The 12,668-nt window shown below is 40.7% G+C and overlaps 1 protein-coding gene across 3 annotated transcripts; it reads right to left on the bottom strand.

Moving 5' to 3' along the window:
• Positions 1 to 206: 206 nt before the first annotated feature.
• LOC146547112 (uncharacterized) lies at positions 207 to 12,607 on the bottom strand. 3 transcript variants are annotated; one of them, XM_085265098.1, is made up of 12 exons: positions 12,504 to 12,607; positions 11,131 to 11,333; positions 10,302 to 10,370; positions 7,490 to 7,585; positions 7,304 to 7,402; positions 7,098 to 7,221; positions 6,706 to 7,006; positions 6,566 to 6,612; positions 5,601 to 5,713; positions 4,883 to 5,396; positions 1,911 to 2,366; positions 207 to 1,800 (listed from the first exon to the last, which is right to left on the bottom strand). In XM_085265098.1, exons 1-12 carry the CDS (start codon positions 12,505 to 12,507, stop codon positions 1,586 to 1,588), a joined length of 2,241 nt encoding a protein of 746 aa, XP_085121224.1. In that variant the 5' UTR covers positions 12,508 to 12,607; the 3' UTR covers positions 207 to 1,585. The 3 variants fall into 3 exon arrangements, with proteins under 3 accessions (XP_085121224.1, XP_085121225.1, XP_085121226.1); XM_085265099.1 differs by having other exon boundaries at positions 7,490 to 7,582; XM_085265100.1 differs by lacking the exons at positions 10,302 to 10,370; positions 11,131 to 11,333; positions 12,504 to 12,607 and adding an exon at positions 8,843 to 8,977.
• Between the last annotated feature and the right edge of the window lie 61 nt (positions 12,608 to 12,668).

Below are 12,668 nucleotides of genomic sequence, written 5' to 3'. Positions count from 1 at the left end.
GTTCCTTGCTGTGCTCAACTAGTTATGGCACAATACAGAACAGATGATTTTTTTGTATAAATATGAAAAACTGAACTTACCAAGAAGACTGTTGGAGGACTGATAAATGAAGGCTGAGTTCAGACAGCTGAAAACTTTAAAAACTTGTTTGGGTTGATCTTGTTATACCACATAATAATACCAACTACAGATAGACAAACAAAGAGGTTTGTAGTTTGGTGTATATTTCAGATTAAGGACAAAGGCTGGAACAATTTTTGTACATGTAAACAGAGTCAGTGACACAAATTGATTAAACACTTTGTTTAACAGCAGAGTAAACATTAACGTGCTCCAGTCGACCTCAGGGTCTGCAATGTTCACGTTTAAGATCACCAAAAATAAGAATTTAACATCTTTTTAAGTCAAAATCATGAAAAAAATGGCCTTTTATTATCCTATTAGTGTAAGCGCTTCCCACCAATGTGAAACTAACAGATTAGTGATGTAGTAATGTAACGTGTCACTGTACAAGAAAACAGTCATTCATTATATTTACTACCAACAGCACCTGAAGCAACGGACCCTGGACTTACTCCACTAACAGGACAGCGTATTCAGCTCCGCTGCTCATCAGTAAAGCTTGCGGTGATGCAGCTGTGAACTGAGCAGCAAATATTTGAATTTTCTTTGTAAAACTTTAGAAAAATCTGACGTTTTTTGACCAACAGCTGGAAACTGAGTGAAATTTAGTTTCAATACAAAATGAGAGACCAGAAATTTACTTTATCAATACTGAATTTGAATGAATCAAGTTTTTACCTGCAATGTTAAAAATTTACTATGTTCCATGTTTTATATTTACCTTTTTAAACATTAAAAAAATGTATACTCCATTATTTATTTATACATTACTGACATTTTTGCTAACTTAGTCGAGACTTAAGAGTGAAACATTTACTTTTATATTTCATGTCATTCACAAAATATTAAAAATAAATGTCATGTAAAATATTTATTATGCTCATTGTTATTAATTAGTATTTATTTATTATTATTTCTATAAATCTTGAGCATGATTACCTAATTACTGTTTTTTAATAATAATTAATACTTTTATGAAATAATACTTATGTGTTTTCAACTTGATTGATTTTTGACCTTGTGTATTCAGGTGAGCAGTCGATTGTGTTGTCATTTACATTTTTCATACATTTGAAGATTTTTTCCATTTATAGTAAAATAAAAATGTTTGAATGTAAGAAAAACGTAAATGAGAGCATGTCAATAAAAACACATCAGTAAAATATGTTTTAAGTATTAAAAAAATACAAATAAAATATTAATAAACATTCAAAATAAAGTTTCTTTGATTCGTGAATGAATGATCAAACTCGCTTCATCAGCTGAAGTTGCAGAACTGCTTTCTGTTGTTTCCAGCTGTTAGTTTTGCCTGTAAATCAGATCCACGCAGATCACCTGCTCCCACCTCAAACTGCATCACCACAAGTCGACTCAGACTCGGGAATCTGCGATCGATTCACTCACTGCAGGAATGAACGCATGAAACTCGTACAACGCGCACAGTTCTGATTTAAGCACATCCTCAGGGTTCCTCGACCACCTGCACCACCACCACCTCGCTGTCGGCAGTCTGGTGTGTGAGCAGGTGTCTGTTCAGGTGAGTTTTTCGGGTGTAGCTCTTGGTGCAGAAGGTGCAGGCGTAGGGACGGATGTTGCTGTGGGACAACATGTGTTTCTTCAGGTCAAACTTCCTCCGTAAACATTTCCCGCACTCCGGACACGAGAACGGCTTCTCTCCTGGAAAACAGACCGAGAGGCGCTCGGGTTCAGAACCGGTACAAAAGCATCTGGAGTTACGACAGCATATCTTTGTGTACCGTGATCATGTGACCAGCTTCCTGTCTTACCTGTGTGTATCCTCCGGTGTTCAGTCAGGTGACAGGAAATGGAGAAGGCCTTCCCACAGTCCTGGCAGACATAGGGCCGCTCGCCCGTGTGCGTCCTCATGTGTTTCTGCAGGTCACCGCCGGACGGCCAGCCTTTACCGCACACCGTGCACACGTACGGCCGCTCCCCGGTGTGCCGCCGCACGTGCACGTTGAGGCCAGCGAGTGCGGTGAAGTCTTTGGAGCAGTAGGGGCAGCGGTAGGGCCGCTCACCAGTGTGTGTCCTCAGGTGGCCCTCCAGGCCATCGCGGGTCTTGAAGCGCTTGCCGCACTGCGAGCACAGGAAGCGGCTCTCAGCGGTGTGGGTCGCCCGGTGGGACTGCAGGCCGGTGAGCGAGCCGTACGTCTTGCTGCACAGGTCGCACTGGTACGTGCGGAAGGTGTGTGTGCGCTGGTGGATACGAAGCTGGGTCACCCCTGGAGACACAAACATTTAAACACATGTTTAACCTCCTCTGGGAAAAGGAGACTCACATCATGGATGTGAGTCAGTATGGATCAGGATCTCCAAGGAATGTTTTCATCACCTCTGTTCAATCTGCGCAACACAGAAATAAGAAACAAGGACTGGACGCAGGACTGATAAGGTGTATCTAATAAAATGACAGTGAGTATAAATGCCATTTTGTTCATTAAGCTTGTGTTGTTTCCTTTTTGCGTAAAAATCAGATGTGCATCGAGAGCTGCCACCACACTGGATGTAATGAAACCCTTTCCTAAATCCTGCAGCTGCTTTTACAATGTGAATTATGATCTGAAAATGTTTTACTTTCCCAAGATGAGCTCTACAAATTCTCTATAGGCTCTGTTCACGTGTTTGTTTTACAGCAGCTGGCAGCAAAGTGCTAGTGACCAAAACACTGACGACTCGCTGTGTAATACCTCTTTGAGATGGTTTTCATGTTTTTTCCCTAGCACACGGTGGTTACCAGGGGGAGGGAAGAAAACAGCGGGCAGGTTAACAGTACATGGTTAACAATCATGTGACTGCAAAACCTGAGCAGGTCTGAGGAAAAGTAAAAAAATAAAAAGTATAGCGCTCGATTATTTCGCCAAGTATTTTTGTCGCTTCAGGGTTAATAGGATGAAAAATAATTATTCTTTCTTGGAAAATAAATTTTCAGATGATGACGGTTGTTGATGAGCAGGCTTTTCGTTTTTTAACATTGTGTTGTAGCTCTGAAATGGAAAATAATTATAAAGGAAAATAATGAAAGCATCAGACTCTTGACTGTTTTAGAGCAGCAGCTCAACAGCAATGTTTTGTTCCACCGTCATCCTTTTTCCCAGAAACATCTTTAACAGAGGGCTGACTCAGATGAACTTGATGTGAACCTGCTGTTTGCTGCTCACCGAGTGAGTCAAACACACACAGCCGCCTCGCTGAGCTTTTAAAACCAGATCTGCTGCTAAGCTGCAGAGGTCAATGAGCCTGTGGAAAGTGCTCTGAGTTAGTGGGTAGGGCTGGGCCATATTATACCGTTCACGGTAATACCGGTATAATGTTAGGCAACGATAGGAAAATGAAATATCGCGATAGAATATGAGTAAAACGCGCATGCGCAGTGCCTTTGTTTTCATACGCACATGGCCGATTGTTGAGTGAAACAGATGAACCAGAATTGGTTTGTAAAAATGGTGCAACTTCCGTGATGTGGAACTGGTTTGGTGTTTGTCCGTCAGATACACAACAAAGCACATTTTTTTGCAGAACATGCAAGCGGCCGTTGTTATTGTCGTATTTGTCGGACTAAGATGCTCTTAAATCTGGGAGTAATCTGGGTCCTAAACTCCGTATACTTCAGGTCAAACAACACTGCAGCATCACTTAGAGTTAAAAACTGTCTAAATTCTTTCATCTTTAATAAAACGATCAGCATTGCTGCTTTACCAGGTGTAACTATGAAGTTTAACTTCCAGGCATCCATGAAAACAAAAGTTATTACATTTAACGGAGTTAGAAGTTAGCAGGAAGCTAGCGGAAGTTAGCTCGCTAGTTTCGCTAGTTACCTAAGCATGATATTGCATGTTCTGACTGAGAGATTTCTGAAAAAATTCAAACGTACAGCTCTGCTGTCACTTCCAACATAAATGAAGACAGGAAACTAAACAGCAGTGACGTTTGTAGGGTTACTGAAGTTGGGCTAGCTGGTATATAATGATGTGCTACGTGATCGCTAGTGACACAGCTATGTTAGCATAACATAAACAGTGAAGCTGGAGGACGAACACTAACACTTTTCCACTTATAAAAGTTAACGTGAAGGTTCTTCATGGTTAGAAACAAATGCAATCGCATGGCAGGATGCTGTAAACGGACCAAACTTCAGTCAGGAGAACAACTGAGATAATCCATCCACAATACGAGGTTAGTCATTAATATACTGCAACAACATGGGAATAGAGCAGCTGCCAGAGAATTCAACATTAATGAATCAATGGTACAGAAGTGGAGGAAGCAAGAAGAATGAGTTTAATAAAGTTTGATTTATCTGACTGCTTTGTTTCGCTTAATGTGCCTTATAATCCCGTGCACCTTATGGTCCGAAAAATACGTACTGCACACTACAGTTTAATGTTGCAAAGCACCTCTTTTTAACTTCAGTGGATATTATACATGGTTATGCTCAGGATATGTCAGCCCATTTCTACTGGAAATGCCTTTTAGTTAAACTTTCAGCAAGGAATTTGCATTTGCACTGTTACATTTTTATAAAGCTTTAATGTACATAAAAACCAGCTTCTTGTTTAAGTGAAAATAAATGGAAGGTTGTCTTTTTGCGCTAGTAATGTTGTGGAGTTGTATTTTGTCTCGCATCAATTATATCGTCGGTTATATCGTTATCGCAAATTTTCAAATATATATCGTGATAAATATTTTTGGCCATATCGCCCTGCTCTATTAGTGGGGTTCACCGCTTTCAGTGGTCTACCTGAGAAGGTCTGGTCACAGAAGCGGCAGTTGTAGCGGAGCTTCGCCCCCTCCACCGAGTGCGTCTGCAGGTGTCGCAGCAGCCGCGTCTGTGAGCTGAACGTCTGGTCACACATCGTGCAGGTGAGGTCGGGCAGCCGGTGCTGCAGCCGATGGGCGTCCCTGTCCTTGGCCGACTCGAACACCTTGTTACACCGGCTGCAGGTGAAACCTCCCTTGTCCAGGTGTGTCTGCTTGTGATTGGTCAGGCTGGATAGATGGTGGAACTCCTTGTCGCACTGGACGCAGTGGTAGATGGGGCGGGCCCGGTGTGTGCGCTGGTGCGACAGCAGCTCGGCTTTGGTCTTGAACATGGCGTTGCACTGGAAGCAGGACAGAGACCTGACGGGTCGGGGAGGGGGCCTATTCTGAGGGAGGCAGGGCTCTTTGTCAGCGCCGCCAGGTTGAGTCTGTTCGAGCACGGACGTCGTTAAGGCCGAACCGCAGGACCTGTTAGTGCGTAGGTGTCGGATCACCTGCAGACAGTCAGACAAACATTTAAGGGAGTGATGCATATATGATGTATATATACATTTTTTTTAAAATTTAAAATAAATAAATGTGTTTTCATTTTTATGTGTGGTCTTATTGATTTATTTTAAGATACTTTTTTTGTTCAAACAGACAAAAAAGTGACCATATAGTTACTGTCATGCCACACTGAGACACTGACACAGTACCTGTGAGCGGTAGATGAAACATTTGCCACACTGAGGACACTTGTGAGCCACACGCTGGGAATTGTGGGAAATGCTGTGCAGAGCATTAGCTGTGACCTCTGAGCAGGAGAGATCTGATTGAAGAAAGACAGGAAGCTTTAATGACTAGTTCAGTTTCTATAGCTTTGTCACAATTCTTAGGCCGCATCCTTTGAAGGACCCGGCCTTCGTGGTCTACGTGGGCCGGGTCCTGTGAAATAGGACGGTCTAGCCTTCAGATTTGCGTCACCAGCTTTCTCAGTGGAGTTCAATAAACTCCTTGCTATCTAAATTATAACAGGACATTAGAGTACATTCTCGACCATCTCACGCTTCTGTTTAATCAGTTTTCTGTTTGACATTTATTCAGCTGTGTGAAAACTATAACTAATGTCAGCCAAACCGATTTACTCAGGAACAAATAAAATACTGAAAAAAGCCAAACAATAACTTTTTAAAGTTATTTAATAACTTATATATCATGTTTAACCTGAGTAGCGAAAGACCGTGCAGGGTCTAGAAACAATGTGCCGGAGTCCACTGTTCTCACCGGCTCTAGTGAGCCTTGACCTCCCGGTCAGCTATCGAGTTGGTGGATAAGAGACGTCTCAGAAAACGTCGGAGCATATTTGCAAATATGTGATGTCTCGATAAACCAAGCAAATATTTGAAGTTTACACAGCTACATTCTCACCTGAAAATACCTTAAAAGTTTATTTTCTAACCCAGAAAGAGTCATATTAAAACTAAGTAGCTGCCGCCATTGTTGGAAATGGGAATTGGCTGGGCCGCGCTATGAATTCTGGGATAGGTTGGGCTACGAATGATACACCCGACCCAACTTTCAAGTCTGGCTGTGATGTAAACGGCCTACAAATGTGGCTGCCAAAGGATGTGGCCTAGGAATTGGGACACAGCTTATATCTACGTGCGTGTGTGTGTGTTACCTGTGTCTTCTGATTGGTTGACAATGTCTCCACATGAGTCCCTCAACCTGACAAGCAAAAGCTGGTTATATTTTCAAGCTCTGAGGACTCTGAGGGATCCAGGATTATTTAAAAAACAAACAAACAAAAAAAGGTCTCACCTGTCCACCTCCACAACCACAGGTGTGACTACACATTCATTGCCGACTGCTGCCGAGCTCTCATTGGACGCCTCCAGCTCTGAACCAATCACAGTCTCCTCGATCTCTTCCTGCTCGTCCTCTGTTATCACCACCACCTCCACCTTCACCAGCTCCACATCCAGCTGCAAGGGGCTACTAACCTCAGGTAGCACATCTGATTGGATCTCCGTTTCAGGTGGAGGAGGGTTGGGATTGATCAGTTTAGTGAAAAGGGGGTGGGACCACACAGACAGGAGGGTCTCCTCTGTATCACAACCCACTAAGAAATAACCCCCCGCCAAAACATTAAAGATCAGCAAAACTGAGTCCGATTCTCATTTAATTTGATTAGTTCTTGATTACTTATTTACCTGTCACCAGTGACTGTCCCTGTAAACAGGTCTGATTGGTCAGCAGCTCCCTCAGATCATCCTTGTCCGCCTTCTGCAGACAGTCCTCCAGCCCAGAGGGGGCAGCATCGAACCAGGAGGCAGCCTGAGATGGATGAATGGCCACATAAATGAAAATGAAATACAGCAGAATTACTAGATTGACTGTTCAAGGTTTTACTGATCACCTGTTTGAAGTCGGGAACAGGAAAGAGCTGCTCGATCCTGGACAGGAAGTCAGATATGAGGGACTGGAGGGCGGAGTCAAACCTCTGGTCAAACACCTCCTGGAAGACAAGCACAGAGGTGAACGATGGACGGATTGAATGATGAAGCTTTGTGTGAAGCTGATAATTCAAGGTGGCAGCTCTGACCTGTAGGAGGCGTTGAGAATTGTCTGGACTCTTTATCAATTTGTCGGTGAGCATCAACAAAGCAGACCAGCATTCGCTTACGTCTTCATCCAGCTGCTGAGAGAACAGACGAGACACAAAAAGAAACTTTTATTTTCAGCAACAACTGAGGACATCAGCCAATAGTTACTATTATTTTTCTAGTTATAATTTTATGGGTGGTCGTATCATTAATGATGCTAGTTTTTATTAGTCTCCAAGAATTTTTCTGCTTAATAATTTTTCTAATAATAATTTTTCTGCTTATTTCTTGTCATTTTCTAAGACTCGTTTCCATTGTTGATTCTAGCTGTTAATTCTTGGCCAAATGAGCACAGGAAGAAACCATTAAATATTTTTTCCTAAAATAATGTCTCGGTATATGGTATGCATTACCATACGTTTTCTTATGGTAATGCTAATACAGTCATGTGAGAAAATTAGGACACCCTATGAAAGCCTGTATATTTTAAAATATATTTGGACATATGGAGATTTAATATGAATTTTGATGATACTGAGGGATCCAAATAATATAACTAAACAATTAAAAATAAGAAAAGCCTTTTTAAAACTTTATGTGAAATGTAATTTAAAAAACAATTTCTGGTGTGGAATAAATTAGGACACCCCACCCGTTATCCCACTTAAAATGGTTAAAATCACACACAGGTGTATCACGTCAGGTGCACATGATCAGTAAATCTTTAACCATCATTTTAAAGGAGCCTTGCCTATTTAAACCTCAGATTTAGTTTGGTGGTCTCCTGACTGTTGAAGTGTTGAAGTGAGCACCATGGTGAGATCTAAGAGCCGTCTGATGCCCTCAGAAAGAAAATTGTGTCCGCTTATGAGTCTGGTAAGGGATTCAAAAAGATCTCAAAAGAATTTGACATCAGCCATTCCACCATCTGGAAAATTGTTTACAAGTGGAGGACATTCAAAACAACTGCCACCATGCCCAGGTCTGGCCGTCCAAGCATATTCACCCGCGGAGCAGACGCCCAAAGAAGTCATCAAAAATCCCAAAAATGTCATCATAGGAACTACAGCAGGCTCTGGCTACTGTCAACGTGAAAGTGGATGACTCTACTATCAGAAAGAGACTACACAAGTTTGACTTTCATGGGAAGTGTGCAAGGAGGAAACCTTTGCTCACTAAGAGAAACATTAAGGGCAGACTGAAGTTTGCCAGAGTGAATGTAGACAAAGACCATGACTTCTGGAATAATATTCTTTGGACAGATGGGTCTAAAACTGAATCATTTAGACACCAGAACAGTAGACATGTTTGGCATAAACCAAACACAGTCTTCCAAGAAAAGAACGTCATACCAACTGTGAAGCATGGAGGTGGCAGTATTGTAGTTTGGGGATGCTTTGCTGCAGCAGCACCTGGCCAGCTCACCATCATAGAATCCATCATGAATTGTGTGTATCAGAGGGTGCTTGAAGAACATGTGAAACCATCTGTAAAAAAACATTAAAGCTGAAGCGGAACTGGACACTGCAACATGACGTTGCATGTCACGTGGGGTGACTTAAAACAGACTGTACATGCCAGAAAACCCCCAAACATCTCACAGCTGAAAGAATTCTGCATTGAGGAGTGAACCAAACTTGCTTTTGATCGATGTCAGAGACTGGTAAAAGGCGTCTCACTGAAGTTATATCAGCCAAACGGGGCAACACTAGTTATTAGGGGGTAGGGTGTCCTAACTTTGTCCTCCATTAAAATACACATTTTTGTTCACATTTGTTTTTTAAATGTGTAATTTTTTGTTGTTGTTGTTTAATTGCAACTAAGTCACTTTCTTTTCCAGTAATACATGAAAACATGATTGGACATTGTTATATGAACATTACTTAATAAAGAGCAGATTATTTAATGGGGTGTCCTAATTTTCTCACATGACTGCATGAAAGGCAGCAGAAGTTCAACTGATAATGGAGAACAACGACATGGTTGATGTCATGAAGACCAATTGTACAATCAAAGTTTAGATATGGACGACTGAAAGCACGAAAACGTCATAGCAATTCATTTAAAGGAGGAAATATTGAAATGTGCTGCATTAATGATTCACTGCTTTTTAACATATTAAAAAAAATTATTAGCTTAAACTGTTTGTAATTTAATATTACAATTAATGTTTAAAAAAATGTAAAATAAATACTGATATGAGGCATTTTCAGTTATTTAAAATATATATTTAAATACATTTTAGTGCACTGATAAAGGTGCAGGATGTTCCATCTTAAATATTTGTTATAAAATATTATATTGTTAATTAGATTTGATTTGATTTTTTTTAAAAGCCAAAATAAAACACACAGGGCTGGTGTTGGTTTCCAACATTTATCAGATTGATTACACCATTAATCAATAAAGAGCTGGGGTGCAGTGAAGTGACACAGATCCTGTAAGCCTGTCCAGTAATCTCCCTGCTCTCTCTCCTGGGCTTCAGTAGCTGGGTTAACAGGCTTCAGGCCAGAGCAGCACAGAGAGCAAAGAGATGCTTTTGGTATTAAATGAGAGAATTTCAAGTCATTATTTTTTTTGAGAAAGGTCCCGATTTAGTGCTGCTCAAACATTTAACAAGCTGAAGAGCTGTAGACACACACTCACTATTAACATGGTTTTCTTTTGATTTTGTCATGAAATAAAGGATTTAATCAATTGCTTCCAGTTAAGTGACTTTTCATGTTGAATCCTTTACTGAAATCACAGGAAACTGTTTGAATAAAAATAATTTTTAGACACAGTCATAGTCTGAATTACTTGTGGTCTCACCGTTGCCTCAGAGTGGATCCTGTCTAGGTGGGAATGGATGGCAGCTGATTTTGGTTCTGACAACGTGACCTAAAGAAAAAAAACAACAACAAACAACAACATAATCTGACATGTCCCTTCAATGTTAAAAAGGAAAAGTAACACACTCTATTTTGTTTAAAGTTTAGATTTTAACATTTGTTGATATACCTAACTATAAAATAACTCAAATGAAATTCAAATGAACCAAGAACAGAACCCTGAGGAACACCACGGAGAACCCCCCCCCCCTATTTATTACATTTACATTGCTTATCTAACACTTGTGCATGAACTTTCCTGAGTTCCTGTAACTGTTTCGTCCTCTAAACACTGTGGAAACTAGGAATTATCAATGTTAATATAAAACCATTCTGGGGACTTTGGGGGTTTTCTACTACAGAACAGGCACTCTGCAGCACAAGAGGAACCTTTAAGTAAAGTCTAGCCAGTATGCAACCATCTTGATAAAGACTTCCGACACTTACTATATTTCATCACTTGTTCAGAAGCTTTATTTATTTTTAATATCGAAGGTCACTTGGAGATGAAAATTGCATCAGTATCTTTGTTGCTATTATACTAATACCCAGGCACACAGATTATAGGCTCCTCTCTCAGATGTTGTACAGCATGCATGACATATACATCATTTACACCAGGTGTGGTAAAGATTTAATTAACACTTAAAGTTGTTATTCCTTATCCAGCCAACATAATGTGTTAAAAACAGGTGGGAAAAGGGAACTATTGGATAGTGCATGAAACCTTCAAATTCAGGTGTTACATTCTCTCCTTGCAAAACACCAACCTTTGCCCTCAGAGCCAGCAGCAGCAGACACCTCTGTCTGTCCGTCAGCAGTTGCGGGACGGCCTCAGTCACCAGGGAAACAAAGTCCTCCAGCATCCCATAATGCCTCACCATTTCGTGCCGTGCGACCTGCCACATCGCCGCTGTTAGCAGGCGGAGAGGCGGGACGAGGAGACGCAGGGAGGAGAGGGAGAGGAGGGAAGCTGCCGGAGAGGACAGGTTGACATGTCAGAGCAGGAAGCATCACTTATCTGGGTCAGTGTCAGGAGCTGCTGCACCCACACCAACCAGGACTCTAATGTTATTCTTACTTACAGTGACTTAATGTGTGTGTGAATGGGTGGATGACTGGATATGTAAAGCGCTTTGGGGTCCTTAGGGACTAGTAAAGCGCTATATAAATACAGGTCATTTACCATTTACTTAATGCAACTGTAACAATATGTAGGAAACTCAGAATGTAACATACTTTAGTTTGTCAGGGGAGGTAAATTAGAGATGTGCCCATATAAAATAAAATAAAAAAAGGCTCATTAAGGTGTGCCAATTTGGCCACACCCTAATCATATTGATAATTATTACAATTTATAAACAGACAAACTGTTATCAGTAAACAAATGAGGTGGAAATATTTCAGGATGTTGAAGATCTTCTGATTAAACCAGAGAATTCAGAAGTTTGAAAAATGTAACTTGGGAGTTTGCCTGACAAAAGAAGCTACCAAACTCTGTTTAAAAAAAAAGTCTCAGCATTTTAAAAGTCAATGCTTATGATCGACTGAATGCATTTAATAAAACCGCACTAAATACATCTAAATAATTACAATATATAGTTTTAAATCGGCACAGTTTGATATAATATAGCTTTATTTAGACCTTGGAGTGTCATGTTTACCTTTAGTCACATTAGTGATCGTTAAATGATTGGTGTGTTGGTGAATTACAGCTTATTCTACTATTGTGAATGCACTGTTGGCAATACAGGGATTAGTGACTTACATGACAGCCAAACTGCTGCTAATTAACAGTTTAAATACCGTTAAAATACAAGCAGCCATCTGCTATCAGTGATATATACGACTTTTATCATAAGCAATCCACGCTTGATGCGTTACAAATACGCCGAATTAAAATGTAGCTACAATCGACTTATTATCAGCTGGTAGAGGCTAATCAATAAAGATTAACGTTTCAAAAACTAAGAACATATTTAAAAAGCTAATTTTTTGCATAGAGTTTGGTTAGTATGGGTGCATGCGCACAAGTTGGTGCTAGCTGGCTATAGCTCGGTAATTATCAAAAGAGACAAAAATCTGATTTATTTTTAAAGAGCACCAAAATAACCGATAAGAGAACAGAGTAGTAAGCACATACCCATTCCGCGTGCAAACCCACTCACTGTAAGCCCAATTTTTTCCAAAATGTTAGCTACAGAGGCTAACGGTTAACTGTTTACACTACAGCTACCGACGGCTCCGCCCCCTTTATACCGGAACCTTTTTTGAAAAGCCAAAGAAACACATCCGGTGCACGCGTGCG

Source organism: Mchenga conophoros, linkage group LG23 (assembly GCF_057382185.1).
Source record: "Mchenga conophoros isolate Kocher_MC1m ecotype Shallow Benthic linkage group LG23, M_conophoros_male_GT1.1, whole genome shotgun sequence".
In the NCBI taxonomy this organism is placed as follows: Eukaryota; Metazoa; Chordata; class Actinopteri; order Cichliformes; family Cichlidae; genus Mchenga; species Mchenga conophoros.
The sequence above is the reverse complement of the archived record's forward strand: the minus strand, read 5'-3'. Positions and strand labels throughout refer to the sequence as shown.

What these genes read in the sequence shown, in the direction of transcription:
- LOC146547112 (XM_085265098.1), bottom strand. An exon ending in CAACCAATCAGAAGACACAG is followed by an intron (nt 5,714 to 6,565) that starts GTAACACACACA and finishes TTCTTCAATCAG; the next exon opens with ATCTCTCCTGCTCAGAGGTC. An exon ending in ACACCGGAGGATACACACAG is followed by an intron (nt 1,801 to 1,910) that starts GTAAGACAGGAA and finishes TCTGTTTTCCAG; the next exon opens with GAGAGAAGCCGTTCTCGTGT.